Source organism: Eriocheir sinensis, chromosome 22 (assembly GCF_024679095.1).
Source record: "Eriocheir sinensis breed Jianghai 21 chromosome 22, ASM2467909v1, whole genome shotgun sequence".
NCBI lineage: Eukaryota > Metazoa > Arthropoda > Malacostraca > Decapoda > Varunidae > Eriocheir > Eriocheir sinensis.
The window spans coordinates 19,371,310-19,383,469 of NC_066530.1; the positions used below are offsets into that span (position 1 = coordinate 19,371,310).

Genomic DNA, 12,160 nt, shown 5'->3' on the forward strand with positions numbered 1-12,160 from the left:
GGCTGGCTGTCTGTCTGGCTGTCTGGCTGTCTGTCTGGCTGTCTGTCTGGCTGTCTGGCTGTCTGTCTGGCTGTCTGTCTGGCTGTCTGTCTGTCTGTCTGGCTGTCTGTCTGGCTGGCTGGCTGGCTGTCTGGCTGTCTGTCTGGCTGGCTGTCTGTCTGGCTGTCTGTCTGGCTGTCTGTCTGGCTGTCTGTCTGGCTGTCTGTCTGGCTGGCTGCCTGTCTGGCTGGCTGTCTATCTGTCTGTCTGTCTGGCTGGCTGGCTGGCTGGCTGGCTGGCTGTCTCTCTCTCTCTCTCTCTCTCTCTCTCTCTCTCTCTCTCTCTCTCTCTCTCTCTCTCTCTCTAATTCCTCTCTTACAACTTGGCCATCCCTTAAGTCTCTCTCTTTCCCCTTTATGCATTTAGATAGAGCCCATTGTCAAGAAAATGCTCTCTCTCTCTCTCTCTCTCTCTCTCTCTCTCTCTCTCTCTCTCTCTCTCGTCTTGAATGGCTCCGGTCGCGGCTATTTAGTACGCAGCCGGTTATAGAAAATGTCAGTATTCAAGGGATGACTTTGGAATTTGTTGGAGGGCGCTGACGGATTGACTGACTGACTGACAGATTGGCTGACTGACGTTGATCTATTTTCTTTAAGTTATTTTTTCTTTTTCTTTCTTTTTTTTTTTTTTTCTTTTTCACTTGTCTTCTTTTTCTTCTCTCTTTCGTTTTCTCATTTCCTTTCCGTTCTTTTCCTCATCTCTTTCTTATCTATGTTATTCTTTGATCTTATGCTCTTTATTATAATTATCTTCTTTTTCCTCCTCTTCTTCTTCTTCTTCTTCATTATCTTCTTCTTTTTCTTTTTCTTCTTCTTCTTCTTCTTCTTCTTCTTCTTCTTCTTCTTCTTCTTTTCATTTTCATCAACATCTTTCCTCCTCCTCCTCCTCCTTTACTTCTCTCCTCCTCCTCCTCCTCCTCCTCGTCCTCCTCCTCCTCAAAATTTCAGAGGAGGTTTCTGGCGGTGATCAGGAGGGATTCCGCGGAGGTGGTGGTGGTGGTGATGATGATGATGGTGGTGATGGTGGTTGTGGTGGTGGTGGTGGGGGTGATGGTGATGATGGTGATAGGGGGGGTAAAAATCGTAGTAGTAGTAGTAGTAGTAGTAGTAGTAGTAGTAGTATATTATTATTATTTTTATATCTGGAGAGGAAGCATAAAAACTAGAGGAAGGAGGAGGAGGAGGAAAAGGAGGAGGAGGAGGAGGAGGAGGAGGAGGAGGAGGAGGAGGAGGAGGAGGAGAGAAGAGAGAAGTAAAGGAGTAGGAGGAGGAGGAGGAGGAGGAGGAAAAGGAGGAGGAGCATCAGGAGTTAGGTCATGTCTTGGCTATTACTTGTGAAGCGAATTTGACCTTCCTCGACCTAGCCTGTGGACTCTCTCTCTCTCTCTCTCTCTCTCTCTCTCTCTCTCTCTCTCTCTCTCTCTCTCTCTCTCTCTCTCTCTCTCTCTCTCTCTCTCTCTATCTTATTTTCTTCTCCGGTTCCTCCTTTTCCTCTTCAAGGTGGCATAAGTCTTCCTTCCTCCTCCTCCTCCTCCTCCTCCTCCTCCTCCTCCTCCTCCTAATCACCTCTTCATCTCCTCCGAAATAGAATTGTCGTGTTGTGAACGTTTAGTTATGGGAATGGAGGACACACACACACACACACACACACACACACACACACACACACACACACACACACACACACACACACACACACACACACACACACACACACACACACACACACACACACACACACACACGCCCGTCTTTTGTTTATCGATTTCACATTATGGTGTTTTTTTCTCTTCTCTTGATTTCCTTCCTTTTTTTTTATTTTTAGTCTTCGTTTTTACTCTATCTATCCAGCGATCTATCCATCTCTATCTGGTTTTCTATATGTTTTGTTTACGTTAAGAAATACAGTACCCTTGATTTCTTCCTTTTTATTTTTTATAGTCCGTTTTTACTCTATCTATCTATCTATCTATCTATCTATCCATCTCTATCTATCTGGTTTTCTATATGTTTTGTTTACGTTAAGAAATACAGTACCCTTGATTTCCTCCTTTTTATTTTTTTTAGTCTTCGTTTTTACTCTATCTATCCATCTCTATCATATCCTAACCCAACTTAACCCAACCCATCCTAACCTAACCTAACCTAACCTAACCTAACCTAACCTAACCTAACCTAACCTATATATTTTGTTTACGTTAAGAAATATAGTTCCCATAATTGACCTTCCCATCTTCCCTTTCTCTCTCAGGACGACGAAGACCTAACCTTTGACGACGAGGATCATGCGGCGAGGTCGAGGCTGGGCGAGTCCGTGGCACCCGTGTCGGCCCCGCATGAGGCGCTGGAAGACTCCCTCAAGCCGCTGGTCAGGACGCGAAGACAGTTTGGCCGCTGGTTCGGCGGCGGCGGCAACACGGTGGACGATGTCGATGCTGAGGAAGGGTCGGCGCTGGAGGAGGGCTCGGCCTATGGATCTCGTATGTGTATTGTTTGGCTTTTCTTTTGTTATTGTTTTGTTTTGAGTTGAGATGAATTGAGTTTCTTTTGTTTTGTCTCTGTCTTTTTCTTTCTCTCTTTTTTTCGTTTTTTCCATTTTCATTCATTATTCGTTTTTTTTTTGCCGTTTTCTTTCTTTTCTCTCTTTCTTTTCCATCTTCCTCTCTCTCTCTCTCTCTCTCTCTCTCTCTCTCTCTCTCTCTCTCTCTCTCTCTCTCTCTCTCTCTCTCTATCTCTCTCTCTCTCTCTCTCTCTCTCTCTCTCTCTCTCTCTCTCTCTCTCTCTCTCTCTCTCTCTCTCTCTCTCTCTCTCTCTCTCTCTCTCTCTCTTCTACTACTACTACTACTACTACTACTACTACTACTACTACTACTACTACTACAATTACTACTACTACCACCTCCGTTACCTACCTTCCTATCCTCTTCACTACCTACTTAACTTCCTACATACCCTATACTTTCTACCTCGAGCCACCCACTCACCTCTCGACCGTTCCCTACACCCCTTACAGGCACTTACCGGGTCAAGATTCACGTCCTCACTGCTTGGGAGAACCAGTACGGAAGCAGGGAGAGCAACGACTACCAGGTGCTTGCTCGGAGGATTGAGAGCGCTCTTGCTGGCCTTCTTCTGTCCATAGACGGAGAGAAGAGTTATAAGCTGGCCAAGTGCAGGTGAGAGAGAGAGAGAGAGAGAGAGAGAGAGAGAGAGAAGGTTGAGAGAGAGGGAAGGTTGAGAGCGAGGGAAAGTTGAGAGCGAGGGAAAGTTGAGAGCGAGGGAAGGTTGAGAGAGAGACCTAACCTAACCTAACATATCCTAACATGTCCTAACAACCCAACCCTAACCTAACCTAACCTAACCTAACATATCCTAACCCAACTAAACCCAAACCAAACCCAACATATCCTCACCTAACCTCACCTTTCTTCCCTCGGACAGTCGCTCGCCTTCAGCACATATGATATATTACGTAACCTAATCTATCCTAACCCATCCCAACCCTAACCTGACCTAACCTAACCTACCATATCTTAGCCCAACTTAACCCAACCCAAGCTAACATATCCTCACCTAACCTCACCTTTCTTCCCTCGCACAGCCGCTCGCCTTCACGACAGATCATGGCCTGGGTTGATATCATGCATGAGGACCCTGCCGATCAGAAGGACGAGGTTCAACGCCGGATAAGGAGCGCGCTGGCTACCGGACGACTTAACGACCTCAGCGTCAACAACCAGTATTACGAATTCTCCGAGCCCCTAGGTAGGGAGAGAACGAGAGAGAGAGAGAGAGAGAGAGAGAGAGAGAGAGAGGATGAATGGAAGAGAGTGAAGGAAAAGAAGAATGTAAGAGCGAGAGAAAGGAATAAAATCTATAGAAGAGAGAAAGAATGGAAGAAGGAGAAGGAAGGGATGAGAGAGAGAGAGAGAGAGAGAGAGAGAATTATTTTCTATTATTTTTTATATTTTCAACTTTTTTTTTTCATCATCATCATCATCATCATCATCAATATAACCTAATCACAATTTTTCCCCAAGGTGTTACTATTATTATTATTATTATTATTATTATTATTATTATTATTATTATTATTATTATTATTATTATTATTATTATTATTATTATTATTATTATTATTATTATGACTATTTTTACTTACATTATTAGATTTTTTCCGCTTTTATTTTGTTTTATTTTTGTCATTTTGTTGTTTTTTTCCGCTCGCTTTATTTATTTTTTTATTTCTTGCTTTTTGTTCTATGTCATTTTTTTCTTGCTTTTTGTTCTATGTCATTTTTTTCTTGCTTTTTGTTCTACGTCATTTTTTGCTTTTTTTGTCGCTTTTCCTGATATATAATTTTTTTAGGGTTGATGTTGGTTTGATTTTGGTTTATGTTATTCCTCCTCCTCCTCCTCCTCCTCCTCCTCCTCCTTCCTTCCTTCCTCCCTTCTTCCTCCTCCGCTTCCTCTTTTCGATTCCTTATTCCTCGTCCCTCCTTGTTTTTCCGTCCTTCCTTCCTTCCTCCTCCTCCTCCTCCTCCTCCTCCTCCTCTTCCTCCTCTCTATTCCTTTCTCTTCTTCTTCCTGTTCCTCATTCTCCTTTTCCTTTCCTACCCGATTCTTCTCTTTCCCTTTTCTTTATCTCTTCCTTTCCTCCTCCTCCTCCTCCTACTACTACTACTGCTACTACTACTACTACTACTACTACTACTACTACTACTACTACTACTACTACTACTACTGCTATAACCACCCCCCTACTCCTCCTATTCCTCCTCCTCCTCCTCCTCCTCCTCCTGCACCCCCTCCCTTCCTGCTTCCCCCCCTCCCCCGGCGCCCCCAGCCCCCGCGTGCCAGGTTGGAGAGTGGAAGTGCCCCAATGGGAGGTGTGTGCCCCAGTGTGACGGGACTGCGCAGTGCCGCGATGGGTCTGACGAGGAATACTGCGCAACAGGTAAATGCTAACAAGACACTCGTTACCTTTGCTATGTTTCCTCCTTTGCTTATAATATTGATGTGTTTGTAGCGGCTTAGTCTATGTGTGGCTATGTGGCTATGGGGTCATGTTCTTAAACGTATCAGGGCACCTCTCCACCCAAAATTGACCTCTCTTGTGGCTACTCTTTACTTTTATCTTTTATAGGAGCGGCGAGTAGCGGGCTTTTTTTGTACTCTTTTTATTGCCCTTGAGCCGTGTCCTCTGATGTAAACAAAAAATAATAATAATAATCGGTCTCCCAGAAGCAACGTCGCCAGATTGTCGTACTCAGCCTCTTATGTTTGATAATTTCCGACCCCAAAACCGCCTCCTCGACCACAATAACTGCCTTCATATATAGTTATCGTTAAAATGGTTAAGTATTGGTGTTTTTTGGCAAGAGTTAGGCGTTAGAAACCGATAAATATGAGGCTCTTGAGTAGTACGATAATCTCCCTTTACGACTGTTTCCTGAGGCCGCAGAAGCAACGTCGTCAGATTGTCGTACTCAGCCTCCTATGTGTGCCAATTTCCGACCCCAAAACTGCCTCCTTGAACCCTATAACTGCCTTCATATATAGTTATCGTTAAAATGGTTAAGTATTGGTGTTTGTTGGCAAGAGTTAGGCGTCAGAAACCGGTAAATATGAGGCTCTGAGTACGATAATCTGGCACCGGTGAGCAGAAGCCGTGTCCAACTATCACTGGGCTCACGAAACACTCCATGAAGATCCCACCGGCAGCAACTTCTACGACAGGCTTTTCGAATAGACAAACTGAGGTGCTGATACGTTTTAGAATACGGCCTATATTATGTGTCTATGTGCGCCTTGTTCCTGGTATTTCAGTTTCTCATGTGTTGGTAAGTTGGTGTTGATTTTGGGAGACGTTGTGTTAGTGTTTTGAAAGTCACGTGGCTGGTTTGGCTCTCTGATTCCATTTTTAGGGCGGGGTTGGTTACGAAGACCTTCTGATTCAATTTTTGGGGTGCAGTTAGTTAGTTAGGCATTCTGATTTCATTTTTAGGGTGGGGTTGGTTACGAAGCCCTTCTGATTCAATTTTTGGGGTGCAGTTAGTTAGTTAGGCATTATGATTCCAATTTTGGGGTGGGGTTGGTTACGAAGCCCTTCTGATTCAATTTTTGGGGTGCAGTTAGTTAGTTAGGCATTATGATTCCAATTTTGGGGTGGGGTTGGTTACGAAGCCCTTCTGATTCAATTTTTGGGGTGCAGTTAGATAGTTAGGCATTCTGATTCCATTTTTAGGGCGGGGTTGGTTACGAAGCCCTTCTGATTCAATTTTTGGGGTGCAGTTAGTTAGTTAGGCATTCTGATTCCAATTTTGGGGTGGGGTTGGTTACGAAGCCCTTCTGATTCAATTTTTGGGGTGCAGTTAGCTAGTTAGGCATTATGATTCCATTTTTAGGGCGGGGTTGGTTACGAAGGCCTTTTAATTCAATTTTTGGGGTGCAGTTAGATAGTTAGGCATTCTGATTCCATTTTTAGGGCGGGGTTGGTTACGAAGCCCTTCTAATTCAATTTTTGGGGTGCAGTTAGCTAGTTAGGCATTATGATTCCATTTTTAGGGTGGGGTTAGTTACGAAGGCCTTCTAATTCAATTTTTGGGGTGCAGTTAGATAGTTAGGCATTCTGATTCCATTTTTAGGGTGGGGTTGGTTACGAAGGCCTTCTAATTCAATTTTTGGGGTGCAGTTAGATAGTTAGGCATTATGATTCCAATTTTGGGGTGGGGTTGGTTACGAAGGCCTTCTGATTCAATTTTTGGGGTGCAGTTAGATAGTTAGGCATTCTGATTCCATTTTTAGGGCGGGGTTGGTTACGAAGGGCTTCTAATTCAATTTTTGGGGTGCAGTTAGATAGTTAGGCATTCTGATTCCATTTTTAGGGTGGGGTTGGTTACGAAGCCCTTTTAATTCAATTTTTGGGATGCAGTTAGATAGTTAGGCATTCTGATTCCATTTTTAGGGCGGGGTTGGTTACGAAGCCCTTCTGATTCAATTTTTGGGGTGCAGTTAGATAGTTAGGCATTCTGATTCAATTTTTAGGGTGGGGTTGGTTACGAAGCCCTTTTAATTCAATTTTTGGGATGCAGTTAGATAGTTAGGCATTCTGATTCCATTTTTAGGGCGGGGTTGGTTACGAAGGCCTTCTGATTCAATTTTTGGGGTGCAGTTAGCTAGTTAGGCATTCTGATTCCATTTTTAGGGCGGGGTTGGTTAAGAAGGCCTTCTGATTCAATTTTTGGGGTGCAGTTAGCTAGTTAGGCATTATGATTCCATTTTTAGGGCGGGGTTGGTTAAGAAGGCCTTCTGATTCAATTTTTGGGGTGCAGTTAGCTAGTTAGGCATTATGATTCCATTTTTAGGGCGCGGTTGGTTACGAAGACCTTCTGATTCAATTTTTGGGGTGCAGTTAGCTAGTTAGGCATTCTGATTCCATTTTTAGGGCGGGGTTGGTTACGAAGGCCTTCTGATTCAATTTTTGGGGTGCAGTTAGTTAGTTAGGCATTATGATTACATTTTTAGGGCGGAGTTGGTTACGAAGCCCTTCTGATTCAATTTTTGGGGTGCAGTTAGCTAGTTAGGCATTATGATTCCATTTTTAGGGCGGGGTTGGTTACGAAGCCCTTCTGATTCAATTTTTGGGGTGCAGTTAGTTAGGCATTGTGATTCCATTTTTAGGGCGGAGTTGGTTACGAAGGCCTTCTAATTCAATTTTTGGGGTGCAGTTAGATAGTTAGGCATTATGATTCAATTTTTGGGACAGAATTAGTTAGTTAGGCCTTCGGAGTTTGTTAGTTTGGCTTTCTAATTCCATTTCTAGGGCGGGGTTGGTTACGAAGGCCTTCTGATTCAATTTTTGGGGTGCAGTTAGATAGTTAGGCATTCTGATTCCATTTTTGGGACAGAGTTAGTTACTTAGGGTTTCTATTTCCAATTACGTAGGCCTTCCAATTCAATTTTTGGGGCGGAGTTAGATCCTTAGGCCTTCTAATTTCATATTTTGGAGGGAGTGAGTTAGTTTGAAGTGTTGGATTTTCACAGAGTTAAATCGACACGTTACAAACTCAGTCGTAAAAAAAGTTATATAAAAGATCAAGAAAAAACAACCAACTGTCCACGCCTCGAAAAACGGTTCAGAAAAGACAAACCAGCTACATTATTTTTGAAGACTAACAGGACGTTGCAAACTTCAGCGTGTGTATTCATGTATCGTGTCCAGTATCGTATTCACCGTTGCTAGATTATCGTACTCGGAGCATCGCATTTACCAGCTTCTCCTCCGTAAATATCACCAGGAAACAGGAATAATAACCCATTCCAACAATAACTACAAATAAATCTCGTTATTGTGGCCCAGGGAACAGTTTTGGGGAGGGAAATCGGGGAATATGAGAAACCGAAAAAGTACGACAATCTGGCAACGTTGAATCTCGTATCCCTCTCGTTCATATTCGCTCCATACATTAAGGGCCGCTTTCACAGTCACTGTTTGTTTTGATCGTTACCAATGGCGGCGATCGACGCTATAATTGCCCACGTGAAACTGGCCTATGGGGGTAGTGGCGGCTGCAGAGGAAGCGAGAGGTGTTGAGAGTGTGTGCCAAGGTGCGGAGCTAGGCTAACCCCGCAGCCGCCACTACCCCATCAGCCAGTTTTACGTGGAAATACTATAGCGCGATCGCCGCCATTGGTAACGATCAAAACAAACAAAGTGACTGTGAAAGCGGCCGTAAGTAAACGTCCTCGGTACAGCCTTAACCCAGCCTATTTTCTGGAACCTTTTTTACGACCTATTTTTTGAGGCGATGTTTTTTTTCTGATTTTATTTTTTTCCTCGATTTTTCCCCGATTTTTTTTTCTTCATATGCCTTAAAAAATGTGTATTGGCGTCCTTGTGTAATCCACGTCTGGGGTCTGTCCGTCTGTCTGAAATGGGTACAACGAGGAATGAAAACACTTGGTCTGGGTCTGGGTCTTGGTCTTAGTACCCCATTGGGCTCTTTTGGGTACGTCAGGAAGGGGCTTTTTTGGGGTACGTCAGGAATGGGCTTTTTGGGGGGTACGTGAGGAAGGGTCTTTTTGGGGGTACGTGAGGAAGGGGCATTTTTTGGGGTACGTCAGGAAGGGGCTTTTTTGGGGTACGTCAGGAAGGGTCTTTTTTTGGGGTACGTCAGGAAGGGGCTTTTTTGGGGGTACGTCAGGAAGGGGCTTTTTTAGGGTACGTCAGGAAGGGGCTTTTTTGGGTACGTCAGGAAGGGGCTTTTTTGGGGTACGTCAGGAAGGGGCTTTTTGGGGTACGTCAGGAAGGGGCTTTTTTAGGGTACGTCAGGAAGGGGCTTTTTTGGGGTACGTCAGGAAGGGGCTTTTTTGGGGTACGTCAGGAAGGGGCTTTTTAGGGTACGTCAGGAAGGGGCTTTTTTGGGGTACGTCAGGAAGGGGCTTTTTGGGTACGTCAGGAAGGGCTTTTAGGGTACGTCAGGAAGGGCTTTTTGGGGTACGTCAGGAAGGGGCTTTTTTGGGTACGTCAGGAAGGGGCTTTTTTGGGGGAACGTGGGGAAGGGGCATTTGTTGGGGTCCGTCAGGAAGGGGATTTTGTGGGTACGTCAGGAAGGGGCTTTTTGGGGTACGTCAGGAAGGGGCTTTTTGGGGTACGTCAGGAAGGGGCTTTTTGGGGGTACGTCAGGAAGGGGCTTTTTGGGGTACGTAAGGAAGGGGCTTTTGGGGTACGTCAGGAAGGGCTTTTTGGGGTACGTCAGGAAGGGCTTTTTACGTCAGGAAGGGGCTTTTGGGGTACGTCAGGAAGGGGCTTTTGGGGTACGTCAGGAAGGGCTTTTAGGGTACGTCAGGAAGGGCTTTTTGGGGTACGTCAGGAAGGGCTTTTGGGGTACGTCAGGAAGGGGCTTTTGGGGTACGTCAGGAAGGGCTTTTAGGGTACGTCAGGAAGGGCTTTTAGGGTACGTCAGGAAGGGGCTTTTGGGTACGTCAGGAAGGGCTTTTTAGGGTACGTCAGGAAGGGCTTTTGGGGTACGTCAGGAAGGGGCTTTTGGGGTACGTCAGGAAGGGCTTTTGGGGTACGTCAGGAAGGGCTTTTAGGGTACGTCAGGAAGGGCTTTTAGGGTACGTCAGGAAGGGGCTTTTGGGGTACGTCAGGAAGGGCTTTTAGGGTACGTCAGGAAGGGTCTTTTTTTAGGGTACGTCAGGAAGGGGCTTTTTTAGGGTACGTCAGGAAGGGGCTTTTTTGGGGTACGTCAGGAAGGGGCTTTTTTGGGGTACGTCAGGAAGGGGCTTTTTGGGGGGTACGTGAGGAAGGGTCTTTTTGGGGGTACGTGAGGAAGGGTCTTTTTTGGGGTACGTGAGGAAGGGGCATTTTTTTGGGGTACGTCAGGAAGGGGCTTTTTTGGGGTACGTCAGGAAGGGGCTTTTTTGGGGGTACGTTAGGAAGGGGCTTTTTGGGGTACGTTAGGAAGGGGCTTTTTGGGGGTACGTCAAGAAGGGGCATTTTTGGGGTACGTCAGGAAGGGGCTTTTTTGGGGGTACGTTAGGAAGGGGCTTTTTGGGGTACGTTAGGAAGGGGCTTTTTGGGGGTACGTCAGGAAGATTTTTTTTGGGTTGAATGAAACTCGAACCTTGTGTGTGTGTGTGTGTGTGTGTGTGTGTGTGTGTGTGTGTGTGTGTGTGTGTGTGTGTGTGTGTGTGTATTAAGGGAATAAGAAAATGCATGATAACGAAGTAGTTGGTAGATAGAAAGAGATGATGAAAGAGAGAACATCATCAACAACAACAGCAACAACAACAAAAACAATGCATGAACAGTAAGTAGAAATACAATGACTCTCTCTCTCTCTCTCTCTCTCTCTCTCTCTCTCTCTCTCTCTCTCTCTCTCTCTCTCTCTCTCTCTCTCTCTCTCTCTCTGTATGCATGTATGTATGTATGTATGTATGTATGTATGTATGTATCTATCTATCTATCTATCTATCTGTCTGTCTATCTATCTATCTTCCTTTGTTTTTGTCTATGCACGTTTACGCATGCGCATGATTATTATTATTATTATTATTATTATTATTATTATTATTATTATTATTATTATTATTGTTATTATCATTATTACTATTATTTTTATTTTTAACTTGGTAAATTTGCACCCATCGTCAACATTCTCTTCTCTCTCTCTCTCTCTCTCTCTCTCTCTCTCTCTCTCTCTCTCTCTCTCTCTCTCTCTCTCTCTCTCTCTCTCTCTCTCTCTCTCTCTCTCTCTCTCTCTCTCTCTCTCTCTCTCTCTCTCTCTCTCTCTCCCATAATGTCATTTTTTTCAGAATTCGCTTTATTTTTAATGTTTTGTTTATTCATTTTGTATGCTTGTGAATGCCTGCATGTATGTGCGTATGTATGTATATACTTATGTATCACTTTATAAATATGTATTAATCGGTATTCATTAATTTGTATGTGTAGTGTTAACATTTTCTCTTATTTGTACATTATTTTTTTCATTCTTTTGTATAACCTTTTCATTACGGCACACACACACACACACACACACACACACACACACACACACACACACACACACACACACACACACACACACACACACACACATCTTCACCTCCTCCATTTCTCCTTCTCCCAATTTCTTCCTAACTCTCAAATTCTCTTTACTTTGGTCCAACATCACCCTTCCTCCGACTCCTCCTTATTCTCCTCCCCCTTCGTGCATGACACTCCCGCATGTCTTCAGATGGTGAGACAGTAGATGGTGGTGATGTAGTTGGCGGGTGCCCCGGAGATAGCAAACACACCTGCCCAGATGGAAAGGTGATTTGTAATGTGCATCTCTGTGACGGGGATTGTCAGTGCGTTGACTGCTCTGACGAAACCGGCTGTGGTGAGTATAGTAGCGAGAGTAGATGTCGTTCACGTTGACTGCGAAAATATGCCCCGCCTTCTCGCCCTTCATCAGCCCTGCCCACCTGTTCTTAAGACATTCCCACCCGCTCAAGTTGCCAGCATCTACCAGTAGGAATAATTCTTTCCCAGTATATAATAAGCCCCGCCCATCTGCCCTTCACAAGCCCCGCCCACCCGTTCTTAAGCCCGCCAACCCGTCCCTATG

The 12,160-nt window shown here is 44.7% G+C and overlaps 1 protein-coding gene across 18 annotated transcripts in view; it reads left to right on the forward strand.

Annotated features, from left to right (window-relative positions):
- The window catches only part of LOC127002214 (low-density lipoprotein receptor-related protein 1B-like), a 120,436-nt gene that overhangs the window by 63,397 nt on the left and 44,879 nt on the right, over nt 1-12,160 (forward strand). For 14 of the 18 annotated variants that reach the window (XM_050868000.1, XM_050868003.1, XM_050867995.1 and 11 more), the window contains exons 2-6: nt 2,290-2,518; nt 3,052-3,214; nt 3,640-3,803; nt 4,885-4,995; nt 11,786-11,932. In XM_050868000.1, the coding sequence (XP_050723957.1) occupies nt 2,290-2,518; nt 3,052-3,214; nt 3,640-3,803; nt 4,885-4,995; nt 11,786-11,932 (814 nt within the window). The remainder of the gene's footprint in view (nt 1-2,289; nt 2,519-3,051; nt 3,215-3,639; nt 3,804-4,884; nt 4,996-11,785; nt 11,933-12,160) is intronic. The other 4 variants (XM_050868001.1, XM_050867994.1, XM_050867999.1 and 1 more) reach the window with 2 other exon arrangements.